The 21,788-nt window shown below is 32.2% G+C and overlaps 2 protein-coding genes across 4 annotated transcripts in view; one reads left to right on the forward strand and one right to left on the reverse strand.

Moving 5' to 3' along the window:
• The window catches only part of LOC141295717 (connector enhancer of kinase suppressor of ras 3-like), an 83,668-nt gene extending 82,308 nt beyond the window's left edge, over window positions 1-1,360 (forward strand). For 2 of the 3 annotated variants that reach the window (XM_073826981.1, XM_073826984.1), the window contains one exon: window positions 743-1,360. In XM_073826981.1, the coding sequence (XP_073683082.1) occupies window positions 743-925 (183 nt within the window). In that variant the 3' untranslated portion in view covers window positions 926-1,360. The remainder of the gene's footprint in view (window positions 1-742) is intronic. The other variant, XM_073826982.1, reaches the window with a different exon arrangement.
• A 6,013-nt stretch (window positions 1,361-7,373) lies between these two features.
• The window catches only part of myt1lb (myelin transcription factor 1-like, b), a 70,491-nt gene continuing 56,076 nt past the window's right edge, over window positions 7,374-21,788 (reverse strand). The window contains 7 exon segments of the mRNA XM_073826621.1: window positions 7,374-8,134; window positions 10,041-10,094; window positions 12,211-12,354; window positions 14,844-14,941; window positions 15,112-15,203; window positions 17,988-18,209; window positions 20,769-20,852. Coding sequence (XP_073682722.1) covers window positions 7,994-8,134; window positions 10,041-10,094; window positions 12,211-12,354; window positions 14,844-14,941; window positions 15,112-15,203; window positions 17,988-18,209; window positions 20,769-20,852 — 835 coding nt within the window. The 3' untranslated portion in view covers window positions 7,374-7,993.

A 21,788-nucleotide genomic window follows, 5' to 3' on the forward strand; every position in this document is an offset into this window, starting at 1 on the left:
TATGTCAAATCAAGGTGAGACACTGCAGGTGAATAGGGTAAAAAAATAATTTATAGTTATCACCTCACTTGAACAGATGATTGATTACATTGATAATTGCAAACATTTTTTTGTATTACACATTTTCTAAAATGTTATGCAAATGTGGTATTTTTTAATGAAATATGCACTAATTTGCATACATTTCTAGTACGAAAATCTAAACACTAAATGAAGTCAGTTTTGAAATTCTTGTTTATGTTTTTGACATATTAGAGTCAAATGTTTTTACATTTTTACAATTTTGGGGGCAGTAAAATGTTGTATATAATCAAGCTTATTGTATATGAACAAATCCCTCTGTAAAAACCATTAGAATATAGACAGGAACACAAATGTAAAGTCTGGTGTGTGTAAGTGCTGCTGAAGTGGAGATTTATGGCTCAGTTTAGGAGAAAAAACTCATTTTGAGAAAACGGCCTTTAAAAATATGGATTGTAATTGAGATCTACTGACACAAATAGATTAAGTGCTATAAAAGAAACACTTAGCAGTGTATTTTGGGTATTTTCTTTCCACTAGTATGAAAAAGCAAAAAGCCCAAAATCTCAAACTTGACAGGTGCATGAAAAAACTGTGTTTTTGCCTGCAGTGTCTATCCTTAAGTTAAGCAATTCTGTTCATAATTAGTGATAAATACACTGCAACTGAAAACCACAAATAAATGAAATAATAATGGAATAATTCTCTTGGTTTTATTTAGGCTAAAGAAGCAGATCTACTGACTTTGGAGCAGGTACTGGCAGACTCTGCTCTCACTGCAAGTAAATTCAGGGAGTGGAAAGAGACCAATGCTGTTCTGCTGCAGGAGACTTTCCTGAGCAGCCCCCTACAGACTGAGCCCTCGAACCCCTCCAGTGCATCAGCTGTGGATCCCTCAACATAGACGTGTATACACACTGAGAGAGTATACACCACACAAACACTGCAAAAATGCAGTATGTTTTCAAATCTGGTCTTACAATAGAATTACAATAATTTATCTAAGACTACCGTTACATTCATTTGCCATGATTTGTCTATTTAATTTTTTACAGATGTCGAATCAGACTGTTACTAATAGGTTGTTGAAAAATCCTTGTTGTTTCTAACAGGCACCTGTTTAAAAACTGTGGTATCTTCTATTCATTCTTTTAAATCATTTTAGGAAACCAAACACGTTCAGAGAAATCAAAATATGTAGTTGTTTTATGTCTACATTCGTGGAAACCTAATAGTAACATATAGTGCTTATTATGTGCAGTGTGTATAGCTTGTCATGTTTTTTAATATTGTAAATACATCTGTTTAGAAATATTTATTAATTAAAAGTATAATGCAACTGTTTTTGTAAAAAGCTTCATATTTTTGAATCACAAATGTGAGTACTGTTCATAGTATAAATAATCATATTATACGTCGGCACTGCTGTGGTATTTTGACAACTAAATCTCATGTTTTTAACCCTCATATGCATGACTGTTTAGCCAATCACTATTACATATTCGGGTTTTTAGTGACCAGACATATACATCAAGCATGATCTCTAACTGCTGCAATAGCAAAAACCTGTCCCTCTTTATATTAGGTGGCCTTAACTACTATGTACTTGCATTTAAATTAATAATTTGGTACATTGCACTTATTGTGTACATACGTGTTTTTGCATTGTACTTGTATTTTTTAAAATACCTGTATGTTATTACATCTGTAATTAATTGATTGATTAGGCCACTTAATATAAAGCGTGACCCAAAAAAACAAAAAACATTATAGAAAAAATATATTACACACCTCAGGCTTCTAGCGACCCTATACACTTTTTTTTTTTTGTACAAAAAAATAATCAGAAAACAGACTTTCTTATATTTTATTATTTTTTCTTGTTTTATTGTTCATAATGAATAAATGGAGGAATACTAAGAAAGCTGATGTCAAACTTAAAATGAAGGAGGGAGAGGGTAGTAAATGACGTCCCCGGGTCGCTGAAGAGCCAAGGGTTAATGCAAAACTTATATGGGAAAAAATAACGCCTACGCAAACCGACAAGCTGGCTTTCTACTTTTGCAACCTTCACAGCAATGCTGGCAGCACTCATGCTTCTGTTTTTTACTACGAGTGCTCAACTTTGTCGATCGACCCTTGCAAGGCCTGTTCTGAACGGAAAACCTCTGTATGAGCCTGACCACTGTAGTGTATCTCGGTTTCAGGGTGTTACTCAACCTCTAATAGCCTTGGCTATCTTTGTGGAGAGCAACAATTCAAATTCTCAAATCCTCAGGGAGATCTTTGCCACGAGACGCCATGTTGAACATCCAGTGGTCTGTATGAGAGAAATGTACTTAAAGCATCAAATTTTAACTGCTCTAATACAAGATGCACATCTTTGTATGGTCCTGTCAAGCAGACAAAAACATAAACATGATGAAACAACATACTGCTGTTATCACTTAGGGTGTACTCACTTTTATTTCCAGCTATTTTGACAATAATGGCTGTATGTTGAGTTATTTTCAGAGGACAGTGTATCTATACTGCGATACAAGCTGCACACTGACTACTCTAAAATATATCCAAGGTTCATTTCTATAGTATTGTCCCTTGAGAAGATATACTAAAATGGTTGCTGAAATGTGAGAGGTGTACTCACTTTTGTGAGACACTGTATTATACATCCCTTGCACTGCCAGTTTCAGTTGTTGCCATCAGGGGGAAGACTTTTAGACAACCTGGGGCAATTCAAAATGTATATCAGATATGTGCCAAAAATAGTTCAGGAATGATTTGAGGAGCAGAACAACGAGTTTGAGGTGTTGACTTGGCCTCCAAATTCCCCAGGTGTCAATCCAGTCGAGCATCTGTGAGATGTGCTGAACAAGCAAAATTGATCCATGAAGGCCCCATCTCACAACTTACAGAACTTAAAGGATCTGCTGCTAACATCTTGGTGCCAGATAGTAGGAGTAGTTCACTTCCAGAACAAAAATTTACAGATAATTTACTCACCCCCTTGTCGTCAAAAGATGTTCATGTCTTTCTTTCTTCAGACATGATGTTTCTTGAGGAAAATATTTCAGGATTTCTCTCCATATAATGGACTTCAGTGGTGTCCCCAAATTTGACCTTCCAAAATGCAAAACAATCGGCCATTTTCGAAACAAACTGACAATATAATTTTTAATCTCAAATGTCTTGTCTATGTCTGCATGATTTCTGGTTCAAGACAGTTAAGGTATGTCAAAAAACTTCAAAATCATCCTACAGAAAATAAGATGGGAGTTTTTCGACATACCCTACACTCTTAAAAATAAAAGTGCTTTAAAAGGTTTTTCACAGCGATGCCATAGAAAAACCATTTTTGGTTCCACGATGAACCATTCAGTCAAAAGTTCTTTAAAGAACCATCTCTTTCTTACATTTTTATAATCTGAAGAAACTTCTTTCACCACAAAGAACCTTTTGTGAAACAGAAATGTTCTTTAGATTCTTTAAAGAACAAAAAATGTTCTTCTATGGCATCGTGAAGCATCTTTATTTTTAAGAGTGTAACTGTATTGACCCAGATTACATAGACTACACATACGCATCGCAGAGACAAGACGAGTCGAGTATATGTGGTTAAAAAGTATATAAACTGTCAATTTGTTTTGTAAATGACAGATCGTTTCACTAGATATGACCCTTCTTCTTTGGCTGGGATCGTTTAGAGCCATTTGAAGCTGCATTTAAACTGCATTTTGGAAGTTCAAACTTGGGGGCACCATTGAAGTCCATTAAATGGAGATCATTTCTGAAATGCTTTCCTCAAGAAACAATTTCTTTAAGACTGAAGAAAGAAAGACATAAACATCTTGGGTGAGTAAATTATCTGTAAATGTTTGTTCTGGAAGTGAACTTATCCTTCTCTAGTGGAGTCCATGCCTCAACAGGTCAGGGGCAGCAAAAGGGGAACAAACACAATATTAGGAAGGTGGTCATAATGTTTTATGCCTGATCGGTGTATTTTGCAGTCATAGATGTCTAGTCAAGTCTGTGGCAACACCATTTTCTTTATTCAGAGTACGATGTGTCAACATCCAGCATGACAAATATTGTACAAATTTCACAATTTAAAAATGAAAAATCACTGTAACTTGTGATCTCACACATTTATAGTAAAATTAAAACAAGTTCATGCTGTATCGTACAAAAATAAATCAAACTCCAGTTCCACAGAGAGCACGATAGTTTATACAAAATCCTGTCTTCATTGATGATTAAACAAATCAACCTCGAAATGAAGAACTGCAGATAAATAAACTCATGAATTCACAATAATTCATATGAAAAACCGGCAATCCAATAGGCGACTTCTTTCATTGGTCACATATTATGTATTATGCACTGACAGTAAATGAGCAGCATGTTTGTGCTTAAATTCCCATTTCCATTGTACCGATGACAATAATCGATTCAAAAACTGATACTAGCTATTTCTCTATCGAAAGCATTACTATATTAGCAAAAAGCTGCAGATGTGATGCTGTGCATGAATGATGGAGCCCTGAAAAGGACTGATTAGTACAATGGACGAGATCCAGTGAAGTACAAGCACCTTTGCATTAGCTCTCAATAAGGTATTAACAAGGTTGCTACAGCTAATAGTACAATGGAAATTAGGGGTGCACGTAATGCCGAGACACCCCCAAACTCTACCGCTGACTCCAACAACCAATCCCGTTGTAGAGGGAGTTTTTTCTTTTTCTTTTTTTTTTCTTCTTAAAATGCTTTATTTCGATTGACTACTCTTTAATGATTCTGTACAGTGATTAGACATAAAGTGCTGCTGGGGATTATTTTGTATGATATAGAACATACTCAACGAACTAGCATCGTTATTTAAAAATGCACAATATTTCTCGTAAAGATATTGTCCTCGTTAATATTTCAAATCCCTGTATTCTCTGATCTCCTCAAACCGCTCAGCGTCTTTCCTCGTGCCACAGAGACACCTGGAGATTGCACATCGACCGAAGGTGGGATAAGTGCAAATAGTCTTCTGGCACAAAAGTGGGGGGCAAAAACCCTGTAGGTCCCGTTTTCATTGTCTATATTCTTTACAGATTCCTTCTGCTTTATTTTCCATACTGTACAAACATCCAAGCATGGAAACAAACGTGCCCCTGCGCAGCACTGTATGCAGGAACAAAATGAAACTCATAGAGCATTGTCCGACTCTAAACCTAATTTCCATCTTTACGTCCCTTTAAAACATTTGTATTAAAAGATTTATATAAAAATCAATCATTTACATAGAGTAAAAAGATTCTGTAGCTTCCACTGTTTACAAACATGAAATTGCATATACCCACCACATAGATTGCATCTCTCTTTTTTTTTTTTTTATACACATGGTTAAGTCATATATTGCTGAGACAGTTCCATTCCGGCTACTGTTATTTCAAAAACAGACCAAATTAAGACGCAATGTTTGGAGCCGCTATTGCCGATACATTGATGCAGATTACATGACAAGCCAAAAATAATCAAAGCGTTTTCTTTTGCATTTTGAAGCAGTAACGGCACTGCAAAAAGTTTTCACCAGTTTCAACTTAAAAACCTAAGTTTAGCAGCTGCCTTAAATTTTTAAGTTAAATCAGCTTAAAACTACAAGTCATTTTAACTTATTACAATAAAATGAGTTGATATAACTTGTAAGTTTAAATGACTTAAGTTGATTTAACTTACAATCTTAAGGCAGCTGCTAAACTGAAGTTTTTAAGTTGAAACTGGTGAAAACTTTTTACAGTGAGCTTTCCATTAGCTTTCTATGTATGTCATGACGTTTACTATAAAATATTCACATGCCAAAGCCATTTCTATAATCTTTCTATGACCTTTTTCCCCACAACTTTTTAACTGCCGATAGCTGATAGTAAAAGAATAGCTGCACCCAAAAATGATAATTTGGCCATCCAGGATCTAGATAAGTTTGTTTCCTCATCAGATTTGGAGAAATGTAGCATTCATCACTTGCTCACTAGTGGAACCAAACAGCTGATAAAAATGTGGATTATTGTGAAGTTTTTCAGCTGTTTGGACTCTTAAACTGCAAAAAAAAAAAAAAATTTTACTTAGATGTTTTGTTTTGTTTCCAGACAAAATATCTAAAAATTCTTAAATCCAGAAGGATTTTCTAGACAAGTAAAAATTATTTTCTTGTTTTCAGAAAAAAAAAAAAAACAAGTCAAAATTAAGTGAGTTTTTGCTTAGAACAAGCAAAATAATCTGCCAGTGGGGTAAGAAAAATAATCTTATTTCAAACAGAAAACAAGATTATTTTTCTTACCCCATTGGCAGACTATTTAGCTTGTCTCAAGCAAAAACACACTTAATTTTGACTTGTTTTTACAAGAAAATTCTTCTTGATTTAAGAATTTTTTGATATTTTGGCTTATTTCCTCATCAGATTTGGAGAAATGTAGCATTTCATCACTTGCTCACTATCCAAACAGCTAATAAAATGTGGATTATTGTGATGTTTTTCAACTGTTTGGACTCTTACACTGGGAAAAAAAAAAGTTTTTTTTTTTTTTTTACTTAGATGTTTTGTCTTGTTTCCAGACAAAATGTATAGAAATTCTTAAATCAAGAAAGATTTTCTAGACAAGTACAAATTATTTTTTAAGTCAAAATGAAGTGGGTTTTTGCTTAGAACAAGCAAAATAATCTGCCAATGGGGTAAGAAGAAGAATCTTATTTCAAATTCAAACAGAAAACAAGATTATTTTTCTTACCCCACTGGCAGATTATTTAGCTTGTCTCAAGCAATAATGCACTTACTGTGACTTGTTTTTTCTAAATATAAGACAATAATTTTTGCTCATAGAAAATCCTTCTTGATTTAAGAATTTTTAGATAATTTGGCTGGAAACAAGACAAAAAATCTAAGTAAGAAAAACATTTTTTGCAGTGTATTCTGGATGCTACATTTCTCCAAATCATAAGGAAACAATCTCATTCACTGCAAAAAGTGCTTTTCTAGCTTAGATTTTTTTGTCTTGTTTCCAGCCAAATTATCTAAAAATTCTTAAATCAAGAAGGATTTTCTAGACAAATAAAATTTTTTTTTTTGTTTTCAGAAAAAAACAACAACTCAAAATTAAGTGAGTTTTTGCTTAGAACAAGCCAAAAAATCTGCCAATGGGGTAAGAAAAAAAAAAAATCTTATTTCAAACAGAAAACAAGATTATTTTTCTTACCCCATTGGCAGATAATTTTGCTTGTTTCAAGCAAAAATGTACATAATTTTGACTTTTTTTTTTCTGAAAACAAGACAATAATTTTTACTCATCTAGAAAATCCTTCTTGATTTAAGAATTTTTAGATATTTTGGCTGGAAACAAGACAAAAAAATCTAAGCTAGAAAAGCATTTTTTGCAGAGTTTACATCTCAGATGTCTGAAGATGAGTACATTTTCAGCAAATTTTCATTTTAGGTTGAACTATTACTTAAATGATAAAAAAGAAACACTTGCCATTTCAGAAATGGCACAAAACTTCTTTCAGATGAGTAAAAAATGTTTAGTGGCTACCTTTTTCCAGCTTATGACACTCATAAGCAAGCATCAAATAATGTTCAGTTGTGGTTGCATTACTGTTCAGAAATATACACTAAAAAGGTGCATCAATGAGCAGCGAGAAGGATGATTCACATTACATTAGCCAATATGAAAACGCACAAAATGTGAATATTTTCAAAAACGATTTTGCAGATCGTTATTTTTTTTAAAGCAAGGCCAGCAAAAATAATCCGAAAGAAAAACCATGTTTAGTCAGCATAACACTTTTTTAAAAGAACATGAATTTAACACTTTTTGATAAACTACAATAGCAAAGCATGAGGCATCCCAAATGATTGTTTTGATTTTTTTTTTTTTCTGGAAGTGTCTTCTTTCCCCTGCAATTCTTCAGTTCTTCCCATTATTCTGAGATGCTAGACTTGAATGCCTTGTACCGCTTGTTTTATATTTTCTAGCAGGGCCTTGTTCTCTGGACTCTGATAGTGATCTTGATTCGAGTACATGTCCGTTAGCGTGGTCACATATGCGTCAAAGTTCTGTTCGCTCATCGGCTCCTGTCAAACACAGAGCAAAGCGCCTGTCAAATGAAATACAGTATGTGGAAGATGATGACAAAACATCAATCTGGGTTATACACTTCTTTTGAGATTAATTCTAATCCAGTTCTTGAATTATTGTTATTCCTTTATGCAGTTCACAGGATGCATAAATGTAATTAGAATTCAAGAAGAGAGAAATAAATTAATGTAACTGTAGTTTATTGTCATTATTGACACATAGGCTATTTGCAGAAACAAACATTCATTGATAATAATAATAATCAGGGCATTTTTTTATAATTCACAATCTTTCAAAGAAGCATTATGAAAATTTCTTGATGTAAATATTACAATTATTATTAACAGAACAAGAAAATACGGCTTTTTTATTTAGAATTCTTGCAATCCCCCCACTTATTTAATTAGAGGATCTGAAAACAATCTACTGGACATCGTTATATACAGTATATTAATTAAAAACACCATGTGTTTTAGGGAAAAGATAATAATAATAGCATCAATTGTCAAAACAATGAAGTAAAAGTAGAAATTTTATTTCTTTCATTCCAATTCAACATCTGGTGTGTGAATTTAATTCAGTTCAAATTGACAGTTGAAGCCAGTTCTTACATTATGAATTTTGCCAACCCTGATATGAATTCTGGAGCTTCAAACAACTTAAAATGTTCATTAATAGAACCACTATGTGGAAACACCCTGTTCCTGAAAATCTACTTTAGTGCAATTCAGCTCTAACCCTGATAAATAAAAAAGAAAAAAAAAGAGAAAGTTATTTTTAAAAGTAATGCATTACAGTATTGAGTTACTTCCTAAAAAGTAACTAATTATGTTACTTAGTTACTCTTTATGGAAAGTAATGCGTTACGTTACTTTTGCGTTACTTTTTAAATCTGGGCAGGGCTTGCTTGTTTGTTTTTAATATGAAAACTTCAATTTTTTTTTGCAAATGTAAACGTTTTTTCACACCAAAACCTCAGGTTTAGAGAAAAGTAAATTGAAGTCTGTACAGTAGACCGCAGAAGAAAAAATCAGCAATAAAAAAGGAAAAATTTTTAGATTATTTTGACTAATTTTTGCTTATTAGTTTGGATGAATTGGATCATTGAAGGTCGGCAGCAAAGACATAAGTTAATAAAATGAAATTAAATACATAAAGGATATTTGTATTATTTAACATATTTAATTATCGCAGGTTTGCGTCATATACCGAGTTGAATGTCACTGTTTTTGTTCATTTTGAGGAATACTGTATCTGTTTTTTTTTAATAAGTGAGATGAATTAATGCATGTTCACATTTATTCTAGAACTACAGAAACATCTTACGATTTCACTCAACATGGGAACAGGAGAGTTTTATTTGGAAAAGTAACTTTCTTGTCAGTTACAATGTAACGTGTCACTTTAGTTACTTGGATCAAGTAATGTTATTACGTAACTTGCGTTACTTGTAATGCGTCACCCCCAACACTAAACACAACTGAACCAACTAATTTGGATCTGAAGGAGCACTTGATAATTACGGACAGGTGTGTTTGATCAGGGTTGGAACTGAAATCTGCACAAAGGTAGATCTCCAGGAACAGGGTTGGGCACCCTTGATCTAAAGTATGTGGAAAACATTTATTTATTAAATCGATTCAGTCCTAAATGGAAAGAGCTGGATTAACTGGTAGCATTCGCTAATGGGAAAAAGGACTGAAGTTGACTGGATGGTTATTAAAAGTTGATTCAGTAAATATGAATCAGTATTAAGCATGAACAACAAATATTCAGGAGGACATGAATGAATAAAACAATTGATCAATAATGACTTTTAGCCACCTGAAAATCGACTGACATAAACAACGTATTCAAAGCATACAAATATTCATATGGAAAGGGTAAAAGTGGTGGTCTTACTCTCTGATGTAAACAGCTGTTATGTCTAACTGGAGGCTCTTTGAGAAGGGATTTCTAGAGGTAAAAACAAAAATATATTAGCTTACAGCAAATAACATGCTCAATACATACAAGACCTGGCCATTTATGATTTACCACCCAATTTAAGAACACTGGAACAACTTTTGTTTTGCAAATTTTCCCAAAGATGTTTTCAATAATATAGATGTGATGCTATATGATGAAATTTTCCAGCTAAAGCAGTTAGCTAGTTTTGCATTGACTTTTTTGAACTACTATTAAAGTTCATCTTTAAATAAAGGGCACAGACTGGACACAGTAAGTAAAGACTTTCTTGCTCTGAAGGCTTCAAGATTGACCAGATGCATGGTTGAAAACGAAACTTTAAGAAGATAATTAGGGTGAGGGGGCAAAATAGCATTTGTGTAGTTTTTGAAAGAGAGCAATAAAGTAATCAGTTGTTTATTATGGAAATTATGAGCATATCAATTTTCAAACTGTTTTTAAAAGGAGCAGTGATAAATAACTATTACTACTTTGCAAAGCAGTGGGATTGAGAGTAATAGTTTGTAATGATTACAACACTGGAAGAAAGAAGCACACTTTTGTTACGGATACAATATACAGTACTTTCAAATTAAATACAATGTATTTTTGGACAGCTGTTGCAATTTTTTTTTTTTTTACAATGAAATAAAAATCTATAGATTACATTTATACTAAATGCAGTAACATGACCTTTCTTTAATTGTAAACATTCTCTATTGTCTTTAGCAATTTAGTACATTAAAATATATATTAGCTTTAAATGTATTAATGATTAACAAACTACAGTTAAGATTATAATCAAGTACTTGTGTTACAAATCACAAAACTTTTAATTTGACTATTACTTTTTAAAGGTGTACTTAAGTGTGTTAAGAAACATAAAAGTGTCTCTCTGAGTGCACAATCAAATCAAATAAGCATAATTCTTTTTCACAAAAAGGACTGAGGTGGGAAAATGTGACTGCTTTGAAGTTCAGCAATACACTTTTAAAATAAATTAAAATAAATGATATTGATGTCTAAGACACTTTTGTATTCAATGTGCATAAATTATCTTGAATTGGGATAATAATTGGGAAATCATTTGATTATTTAATCAACATACCAGTGAAATTGATTAAATTTTAACAACGCTTATCTGTAATTAATACCCTGGCAAGATGTAGCTTTAAAGTTCAGCAATACACTTTTAAAATAAATTGGAAGTGGAGAAAGAGAGAGAGACTCATTGAAAATCTGTTAAGAACCTGAACACAAAATGAGTGAGCCATGTCATCTTAAAATCCTATAAACAATAATCAACACTGTGTGATTAATGAAATAGACAGAAAATAATACAGGCCACAGCAACTCAAACATTAACTCAAACTCAGTAGAACTGACACTAAATCAGTTTAGTGGTTCGCCGAATCGCCACTGAGTTTAACAAAACATGACAATCAGAGAAAAAGCTACACTCTTTAAAAAAAGGTGCTTCATGATGCCATAGAAGAACCTTTTTAAAATGTTTTTTTGAATGGTCTAAATGGTTCCATACAGAACCTTTAACATCTAAAGAACCTTTCTGTTTCACAAAAGGTTCTGTGTGACAAAAGAAGGTTCTTCAGATTATAAAAAGGTAAGAAATAGATGGTTCTTTAAAGAACCTTTGACTGAATGGTTCTTATCTTTTTGAAGCACCTTTATTTTAAAGAGTACATGGAGATTCAAATAAGATTAAATGATATTTATATGTTTTAAATAAATTGGGATGAGATGAATGAAACTTCCGATCAGAATGTCTTCACTTCTAAATCTGTGGGACTGAATTGAAGAACTTGTTTTCAAGCTAACTCACTGCTGAGAAAACCATCTTAAACCTGCTTAAGATAGAACGAAACCAGCCTAACTAGGAGACCAGCAAACCATCTTTTTTTTATTAAGCAGAGCTGGTAAAACTTAACCATGCATTCAAACTGAACTCCTACAATTGGACTAGTTTAAAATGATTCTAGTTGCCATGTTGAAGGCTATTATGCTAAATGTACCTAGAACTGTGGAGAACTTTTCTTATTAAACAGACTAAAGTTATAGCTCTTTGTCCACGACTTGTCCTCTATCGGTTGGGGATGGTGGCCCTTACCATATGAGGTAGCTGGATATTAGCTAAACTGTTTATCAGTGAATGGCTGAGGTTGGCCAGCTCATGCAGGAGAGATTCATTTTGCTGTTCAATCACCTTGTTTTCTTCCTCTAAGGACTTCAGATTAGACTCCATTGTGGTAATCTGTGGGACATGAATTGGCAGACGCGTTAATTCTATTGTTAAAAAAAAAAAAAACGTCTTCATAGCATAACACCATAAATATTATGTTGTTTGTTTCAACTAAGAAATGTTTGAAAATTAAATGATTTATTAAAATGGTTTATGGAAAGAAATGTCTCACTCAATTCACTTTCACACAAATGCGCCATTTAGTCTGCAATGTACAGAGCCACTAATCTGTTTGCTGTTATTTTCTTTATATATACACACACTAGTGTTCAGTGTTGGTGGTAACGATATAATAATAGTATTTTTTCCAAGTAACAAAGTAACGCATTACTTTTTAATTGACAAGAAAATATCTGAGTTACTTTTTCAACTAAGGAACACCAGTTACTTTTCCCCCATTTATTGTCCTTATGTTGAGAGAAATTGTAAGATGTTACTTTAGTTCTAGAATAAAAGTGAACATGCATTAATTCATCTCACTCACTCACTAAAAAAACAGATACAGTATTCCTCAAAATTAATAAAAACACTGAAATTCACTGAAACCTGCAATAATTAAATGTTAAATAATACAAATATCCTTTATGTATTTAATCCCATTTTGTTAACCGATGTCTTTGCTGCCGACCTTCGATGATTCAATTCATCCATACTAATAAGCAAAAATTAGTCTGAGGCTTTTGGTGTGAAAAGGCTTTTACGTTTGCCAAAAATAGAACTTTTTATATATTAAAAACCAACAAGCAAGCCCTGCCCAGATTTTAAATGTAATGCAAAAGTAATGTAACACATTACTTTCCATAAAAAGTAACTAAGTAACGTGATTAGTTACTTTTTTAGGGAGTAACTCAATATTGTAATGCATTACTTTTTAAAGTTACTTTCCCCAACACTGCTATTGTTCAAACATATGTGATCTGTAAGATTTGGCAATGCTTTGAAATGATCTCTTTTGTGCACTAAGGCTGCATTTATTTGATGGAATGTTTTCTATTTTTGAATGTATTTTAAAATGTAAATTATTCCTGCAATGCAAAGCTGAATTTTCTAGCTTCATCACTCCAGTTTTCAGTGTTACGTGATCCTTCAGAAATCATTCTAATATGCTGACCTAGATTTGTGCTCAAGAACCATTTCTTATTACTATCAATATTGAAACAATTGAGCTGCTTCATGCATTCATTTTTTTGCGAAAACTGATTTTCAATTTTCACTGTTTTTTGATGAATAGAAAGGTCAAAACAACACCATTTATTTGAAATACAAATCTTTTGTAACATTATAAAGGTTTGTACTGTCACTTTTGATTGCATTTTTAATGCATCCTTGATGAATGAAAACATTAATTTGGGCCCAAACTTTTCAGCAGTAGTGAATATATCACAACATGAATATCCGTCATTTTTTAAAGGCTGTTTAAAGGGATGTTTTTCAGTTCTACCTGAGACAGTTTGTCAATGTTGACTAATGATATTGATGTCTAAGACACTTTAATTATCCTCAATTGTGAGCTTTTCTCAGCAAATTTAATGTGATTGTTTGAGAATAATTGGATTATTTAACACTCATCTCTAAATAGTACCATGGCAAGATGGGCATTTTGAACAACATGTGTTTAAATGCAAGGCAGAACACCAGATACATAACTAGATGACAATGCAAATGTGGCCATATGAGTATGATTTAAGTAAAAAATGTACCAAATCATGGTGCATGCACTTGAGCAAATGAGAAATGTTTATACACTACCAGTCAAAGGTTTGGAATAATTCAAATTGTTTAATTTTTTTTTGAACAAAGTATCTTCTGCTCACTAAGGCTGCTGCATTTATATGATCAAAAACAGCAATATTGTGAAATATTATTACAGTTTAAAACAACTGTTTTCTATTTGAATGCATTTTAAAATGTAAGTTATTTCTGTGAATAAAGGTGAATTTCAGCATTCTGCATTACTCCAATCTTCAGTGTCACATGATCCTACAGAAATAATTTTTATATGCTGATTTGCTGCTCAATTATTATTTGTATTCAAATATTTTTTATTTATTTATTTGTTTGTTTATTATTAATGTATAAAACCATTTTTACTCCCTAATAATTTTATAGAGACCATGCATTTGTTTTGTAGCATTATTTAAATAATAAAACGTTTTTACTGGCACGTTTGATCAATTTAAAATGTCCTTGCTTAATATTTGTAGCATTTAAAAAAAAATATAAAAACCTTGCTCACCCTGAACTTCTAAATGTATCACAGTTTACACAAAAATATAAAGCAGCTCAACTGGTTTCAACAGTTTCAACATGTGACACTAAATCTGATGCTGAAAATTCAACTTTGATCACAGCAATAAATTACATTTATTTTATTTTACTATTTTGCAATATTACTGTTTTTAGTTTTATATACATGCAGCCTTGATGAGCTTAATTAATCCAAACATCGACTGGAAGAACTTTTATATAAAATACAAATCTCATTCTACAATTATCCTCACCTGTGTTCTAAGTTTGATCATATCCGCCTCCACCTGTGAATTTGATTCATTTAAATCTTTAATGTCTTCATCCAGCTGTTTAACATCCGCATCTAAACCTAGAATGAGAACAGACACAATTTATAAAAGAAAAAACATACATACATACATATTAAAGGCATGCTTCCTCTATAACTGTGTTCGCATAAACTCTTAGTTGGTTCTGCAGTGTAATTTGAGACAGTGTAATGTTTTTGTTTATTTATTAATGTATTGCTTGATTTCTTACCATTGCTTGTTTGCTGTTTTATTGTGAGCATCTCCACTCCTGATAGTCTGGCTTTCTTCATCGCCGCTGTGGCACGTGGGCAACCAGAGAGACTGTAAAAAGAAGAGAAACGCCCGGTTTTCAACACTGAAAAAAACAAGAACCATGAATAATAATTGAGAACTAGTAATAATAACAGAGCAGCATATAAGCACAGTAGGATGATTTCTGAAGGATCACGTGACACTGAAGACTGGAGTAATGATGCTGAAAATGCAGCTTTGATCACAGGAATAAATTACATTTTCCAACATATTTAAACAAAAACTGTTCATTTTAAATTGTAATAATATTTACAGTTTTTACTATATTTTTAAAAAGCCTGAATACGATCAGATTCGTTTTTACTGTGTAGATTAATCAAATTATGCAGCCTTTAATAAGAAGAAAAGTCGTCTTGTCATAAACGTCTAAACAGTAGTGTGTGGTGTAAAGAAACGATAGAGTTTTCTATATTTTCCCAAAAGAAAAAAATTCTTTGCAGAAGTTGACAACTGTTTTTAATTACTATTATATTGTGATCAATGTGCCTGCTACAGCACTGACACAGCACCAGAGGGCACTCTCACTTAAATATTCCAACACAGCCCTGAAAGCATCACTACCATCTGTATGTGCTTTTCTGTTAATGTATAAATTGCTTTGTCAATCTATGTGCAGATTCTGAACATTACGGTCTTGTTTGTTGTTGCCTTCACTCTGCTTCTAGTGTTTGTACTGCTTAGACTCGTTCATGCTAAGACGTGCTTTGGCATAGGGTTTCTCTCCTATTTTTAAAGTGAGGTTCCAATGCTGTTTGATGCATGCTGTTATTTACAATGTTAAAGAGTTGGATTCTCGTGCTAAACATGGCCAAAGTTTAAGAAAATGATTCGGACGTATAACAGAGTTCGGAAAGTTTTTCGATCATGGCTCTTCATTATATTCCTGAAGGGTGCAACTCCTTGTATGGGCATTTTTGCCGGAAGAGCAGTATACAGAAGACCAGAGCGAGCGCGAGCGCGTGCTTTATTCGGCTGCACTGCTGCGCAGGAGTCACTCACCCAAGTAGAATGTCTTTAAAGATTTGTGGTTTTGTTTGTAAGGCAAATATACAATTGCTCAGCGTCCCGAAGAACCTAGCGTTACGTGAACAGTGGATGTAGTTTGTTTTTCTGGGGCAGAAACGGAGTTTTGCAAGTGTGTTGCTTGACGAACGTCTTATAAACAAGGTCCAGTTCGACGCTGGATTTACACATAGTTTGATACTGAAAGATGGAGCGGTCCCAGCGGTCATGATTCAGAACAGAACTGCATATGTTACGTGAAACGACATCAAATGTCTGTGTTTTGTTGTCAATCTGCGTCAGTTGTCGTCATTCGTTAGCTCCGCCCACGGCGCGCCTCCAGGAACTCGGCTATTTTCGGAGAGAATCGTAAAGCTGCGTCTTTTTTTTTTTTTTTTTTTGTAAATATGATCAAACTAAAGACTTTTTAAAGATATGAAGGATGCAATATTACTATATAGGTACTCAAGATTAGTGTAAATGTGTGTATGCTCCCTTTCATTTTCATTTTCACCACAGATGTCGCTTATGAACTTCAGCTAAACAGTTTTGAAGATAAATTAATTTGTTTGTTAAAGGAATGGAAATGTGTTGGAACCATAGAGGTTGGAACACAAAAGAAGATATTTTGAAGAATGTTGGTAACTAAAGAGTTCAGGGTTCCCATTGACCTCCATTATATATTTAGTAGGGCTGCTCGATTTTGACATAAATCATAATCACAATTATTTTGGTCAAGATTGTAATCACGATTATGAGTGTGTCCGCTGTCCGGTACTTTATATGATTGTTTAATTTAAAGATAGCAGTATGATCTTTGATTTGATTATCATTAAGCACAGAGACGGCAGAAGGAATAATACCTGTGGCTGCTTTAAGAGCGGCATGGATCCAATATACTGTTACACACGTATTGTCATTCTCAACTGTTTACGTTCATTTGAGACATAACAGACGAAGGTTTACACGAATAATCACAAAACGCTGCATTTTGACATATTTGCATATATTTGACCATTTAGGTACGCATCTTAAGCTAAACGTTCACTTTATTTGTCCATGTTCTGTTCCGTTTTTGAGCGCAGACACAGAACAGCGCAAATTCTCTTTCATGCTTTTAAAAACATGATATCAATAAACACTAATAAATCAAGCACGTCCCATTTTATGCAAGTCATCTTACATGATTTTACTGATTTGCATGTGAAATTGGGCTTTTATAGAGGAGCAAAAGCACACAATCACGGCGGAATCAGCAGCAATAATCATTTTATCTTGATTATCGTATTTTCATAATCGCTTGAAGCCGAAATCGAAACTCAGTTGCGATTAATTGAACAGCCCTAATATTTAGGGCTATAAGATTTTTTTTTATTGAATATTAAATAATTAAATAAAGCAATGTTTTTTTTTAAAAATATATATTTTAATCATTTTAAATATTTAAAAATATGTAAAAATATTAAACGTACATTTTAAATATCTTAGTTATTCACAAGAAGCATTGCATGGACTAATTGGGCAGAATCAATTAGTCTTTTCAGATCACTTTGACTGTGATGTGCTTATTCAGTTTGACTGAACTACATTGAAGATACATATTTGAATTGCATTGATATATTTAAATAGAACACTTTATTTGCTTTACATTAACTTGTTTTCCATACATTAATTTATTTCAGTTGTATTATCTCATTATATTATAGATTTTATTTTATCGGGTGCCAAATCAGTAATCAGTTACTGGATTGTCCTCTGTATTAATAACAATTTGAGAGATTGCTTTTTAACCTTCTGTGAGTCAGGAAACTGCCGCTGACGTGTCCAGAGCCGTCACAGCCTGGAGTGGGACACGACATGCCGTCTGTCTTCCCAGCCTTCCATGTGAACTGGGAGCCGTGGATATAGCCGTCCTTCTGCCGTTTGGCTGCTAGGGGGCAGCCTGATGCGCTGCGGTGTGATGCATATTTACCCGTTATGTGACCCTGACCGTCACAACCAGGAACCGGACACCTGAAAACATAAACTCTTTCACTGTACTGTAATGTTTTTCCACAGACAGTATAAATACATTTAAATTAGGGCTGTCAAACGATTAATCACGATTAATCGCATCCAAAATAAAAGTTTATGATTACATACTAAATGGGTGATTCTTAGACTATGGGCACTTTTATGTACTTTGGTCATATTTTTTAAAAATACATATAATTTTGGACAAATTCCTCTTTCTTTGTCAAGCTATCAATAGAATCAACCTAAAAAAAAATGTACTACCTTTGTATTATGATTTTTTCATACTTTTCAACCTTCCTATAGGTTTCAAAATCAGTGTTTTCTCCTTGTCGCACACCCAGACTTTTAAACTTCAACAATGAAAATACAGTTTAAAAATATGACTTATCTGGTAACTATTAATGTCCTTGAATTAAGCACTAGTAAAATAATTAAAATACATTATAGTATTTTAATTATTTATTACAGAAACAGTTAATTATTACAGAAACAGTCATGTTCCAGCATTGGGATGAAGCTTCCCTACATTTACCTTAATTTATTGTAATTTCCACAATACGCTGTCATTTCCACCACAAGCACATTTTAAAAAAATATTTAAAGAGTTCTCATCACACATTAAAAAAAATATCCACAATTTATGAATCATGTTCTACTTAATATAAAAAACAAAGTTATTGTATTTTTTAAATAACAGCTGTATATTGATATGCACATTTGTTCATTGCAGGTCGAAAATAAAATGTAAAATATTAACCATTTCTCTTTTAATCTAAATTTGTCCTCTTACAGACCTTAAAACTAGACAAATTATTTAAAATTATGAGACTGTTATGTGACTTTTGAACAATTTTTTTCCCCCTTCAAATTCTCAAGGCTAAAAGTGCACCTAGTTGAAGAAACGCCCATATGTGTGTGTACTGTGTGTATATATTATGTATATATAAATACACACACATACATGTTTATTAAAGAAAAATATTTTAGATTTATATATAAAATATTTATAATTCTATATATAATCTAAATGAAATACAAGTATAACTATTCATACATATAAATATATTTTTTAATCTATACATGTATGTGTGTGTATTTATATATATAAAATAAATATACACCATAAACACATTTAGTATGTAAACATAAACTTTTATTTCGGATGCGATTAATTGTGATTAATCGTTTGACAGCCCTAATATAAATACATTGAGACCACTTAACTTAGTGGTTGTTATCGGCAATACTTTCAACTAGCATAAAAAAATGTTTTTGAACCAAATCAACTACTTTGCCTTTATTAAAAACTTTAGTACAATAATACTAAAATAACAATGGTTAGTGCCAAAGCTTTGTTTATGGTATTTCAAAATACACTGCCACACAAGTTTAGGTTTAGTAAGACTCTTGCTCATCAAGGCTGCATTTATTTGACAAAAATACAGAAAAAAAAAACAGTAATACTGTACAATCTGAAATAAAGGTTGAATTACTGAATTAATCCAGTCTTAAGTGTCACATGCACCTTTAGAAGTCATTGCAATTTGCTCATTTATTATTAGAATTATTAACGTTCCACCAAATATTGTTTTGGAACCTGCAATTCTTCTTTTTTTCAGGATTCTTTGATGAATAACAAGTTAAAAAGAACATAATTTATTCAAAATATAAATCTTTTCTAACAATGTAAATCTATGGTATCACTTTTTATTTATTGTAAAATTTGTATTATTTAATTAACACATCCTTTGTGAATCAAAGTATTCATTTAAAAAAAAAGAAAGAATAAAAATGTACTGACCTCAAACTTTTGAACAGTAGTGTATATTGTTAGAAAACCCCTGTTTTTAACCTTTTATTGATCAAAGAATCCTGAAAAAAGTATCACTGGTTTAAAAACGAATAAATAAATAAGCATCACAACTTTGAACAACACTGCAATTAAATCAGCAATTAGAATGATTTCTGAAGGATCATGTGACACTGAAGACTGGAGTAATGATGCTGAAAATGTAGCTTTGTATCACAGGAATAAATTACATTTAAAAAATATATTCACATAGAAAACTGTTATTTTAAATTTAAAAAAATATTTCACAATATTATATTTTTTTCTGTATTTTTGGTCAAATAAATGCAGCCCTGATGAGCATTAGAATCATCTTTAAAAACCATTCAAAATCTTACTGAGCGACAGTGTAACTTTTTTACCTTCTTATACAGTATATTCTAGTAACTGGAATTAATCACTTTAGTTTCCTAAAGAGCATTTTACACCTAAATCGTGCATTTTATAAAGTACTTCCTGAGGTTAACCTTACAGAAGATATTTTTTTATATTAATATTTGTATTAAAAAATAAAACAAACACATTGTTTAGTGTTGATGCATCAATGCATGTTGATTGAAATTGATTTTCTTCATTTTACATTTATTTATATTAATTATAAACATTTGTTTCTGTTGAACATTTGCTGTGAATGCAGTGACTATTTTTTGCAGTATTCACATTCACTTCACACGCAGATGAGGTTACTGGTGTTTGAAGGTCGGTACCTGATCGGCTCCTGGTCTTCCTTGTCCTCTTTACTGTGTGTTATCTTTATTCCAGTCTTCCGAGCGCGTGGACATCCTGACAAACTGTGGAAAAACAAACTGTCATTACCTTAGCCCTTATGAAAATGAAGTACACTTAGCATACTTAAATAGAGTACTTATTATGGAAATAAGATGCTTCAAAGAACATATTTAAGTGTGAACTAAATGCAGTGTTTTCAGATACTTACAACTGAAAGAAAATACACTATAGTTTTAATTTATATGAAATGCAATTAGGTGTCTCCAACCATATTTCATTCAATATCTACTTTTAACAATTTAAAGCATCTGAGAGCTTCCCATCTTATATAATAAATAATTACATTTTGCTTGTTAAAATAAAATAATTAAATTGTAAATAATTACAATTTAACCATTTTTTATACCAACAAATAAGATTAGCAGCACTATCCTTTTTTGTTTGCATAAATATTAAAATAAAAACATTAAAAACAATATGTTCATAATATGTTATACTGATATACTAATGTTCAAATACCAATGTACAAAAAAAGTATAAATGATTAACCTCACTTTATTTTTTTTAATTAAAAATGGTAAGTCAGAATAATAAATTATTATTTTGGTTTTATCTGCTCCATAAACAGTTCTACATAAGCTAATATGCATTCTTAAAGGTAATAACAAGGTAGATTATTTTTCATCAAATGTTTAAGATTTACACCAAAAATGTGGCTTATTTTTTCATTGGTCTGAACACAAACGGAAGACAGGCTGAATGTAATTCCCAAGTCTGACAACAGGTGGCACTTATTGAACAAAATGCACAAAACAGAGCCTACTTTGCCTGCTGTGCCTGTGTGAGACTATTACCTTTGCATAACATTGAGCAGAATTTACCTAAAGTTTTTCAAATCGTGATTATCAAATATGGGTTTAATGATAATTAAAATACAAAACAGGCTATTTAAAACAACTTTACAGCTTTTTTTTAATAATTTCACTTGAAATATGGTT

Source organism: Garra rufa, chromosome 21, assembly GCF_049309525.1.
Source record: "Garra rufa chromosome 21, GarRuf1.0, whole genome shotgun sequence".
Taxonomy (NCBI): Eukaryota; Metazoa; Chordata; class Actinopteri; order Cypriniformes; family Cyprinidae; genus Garra; species Garra rufa.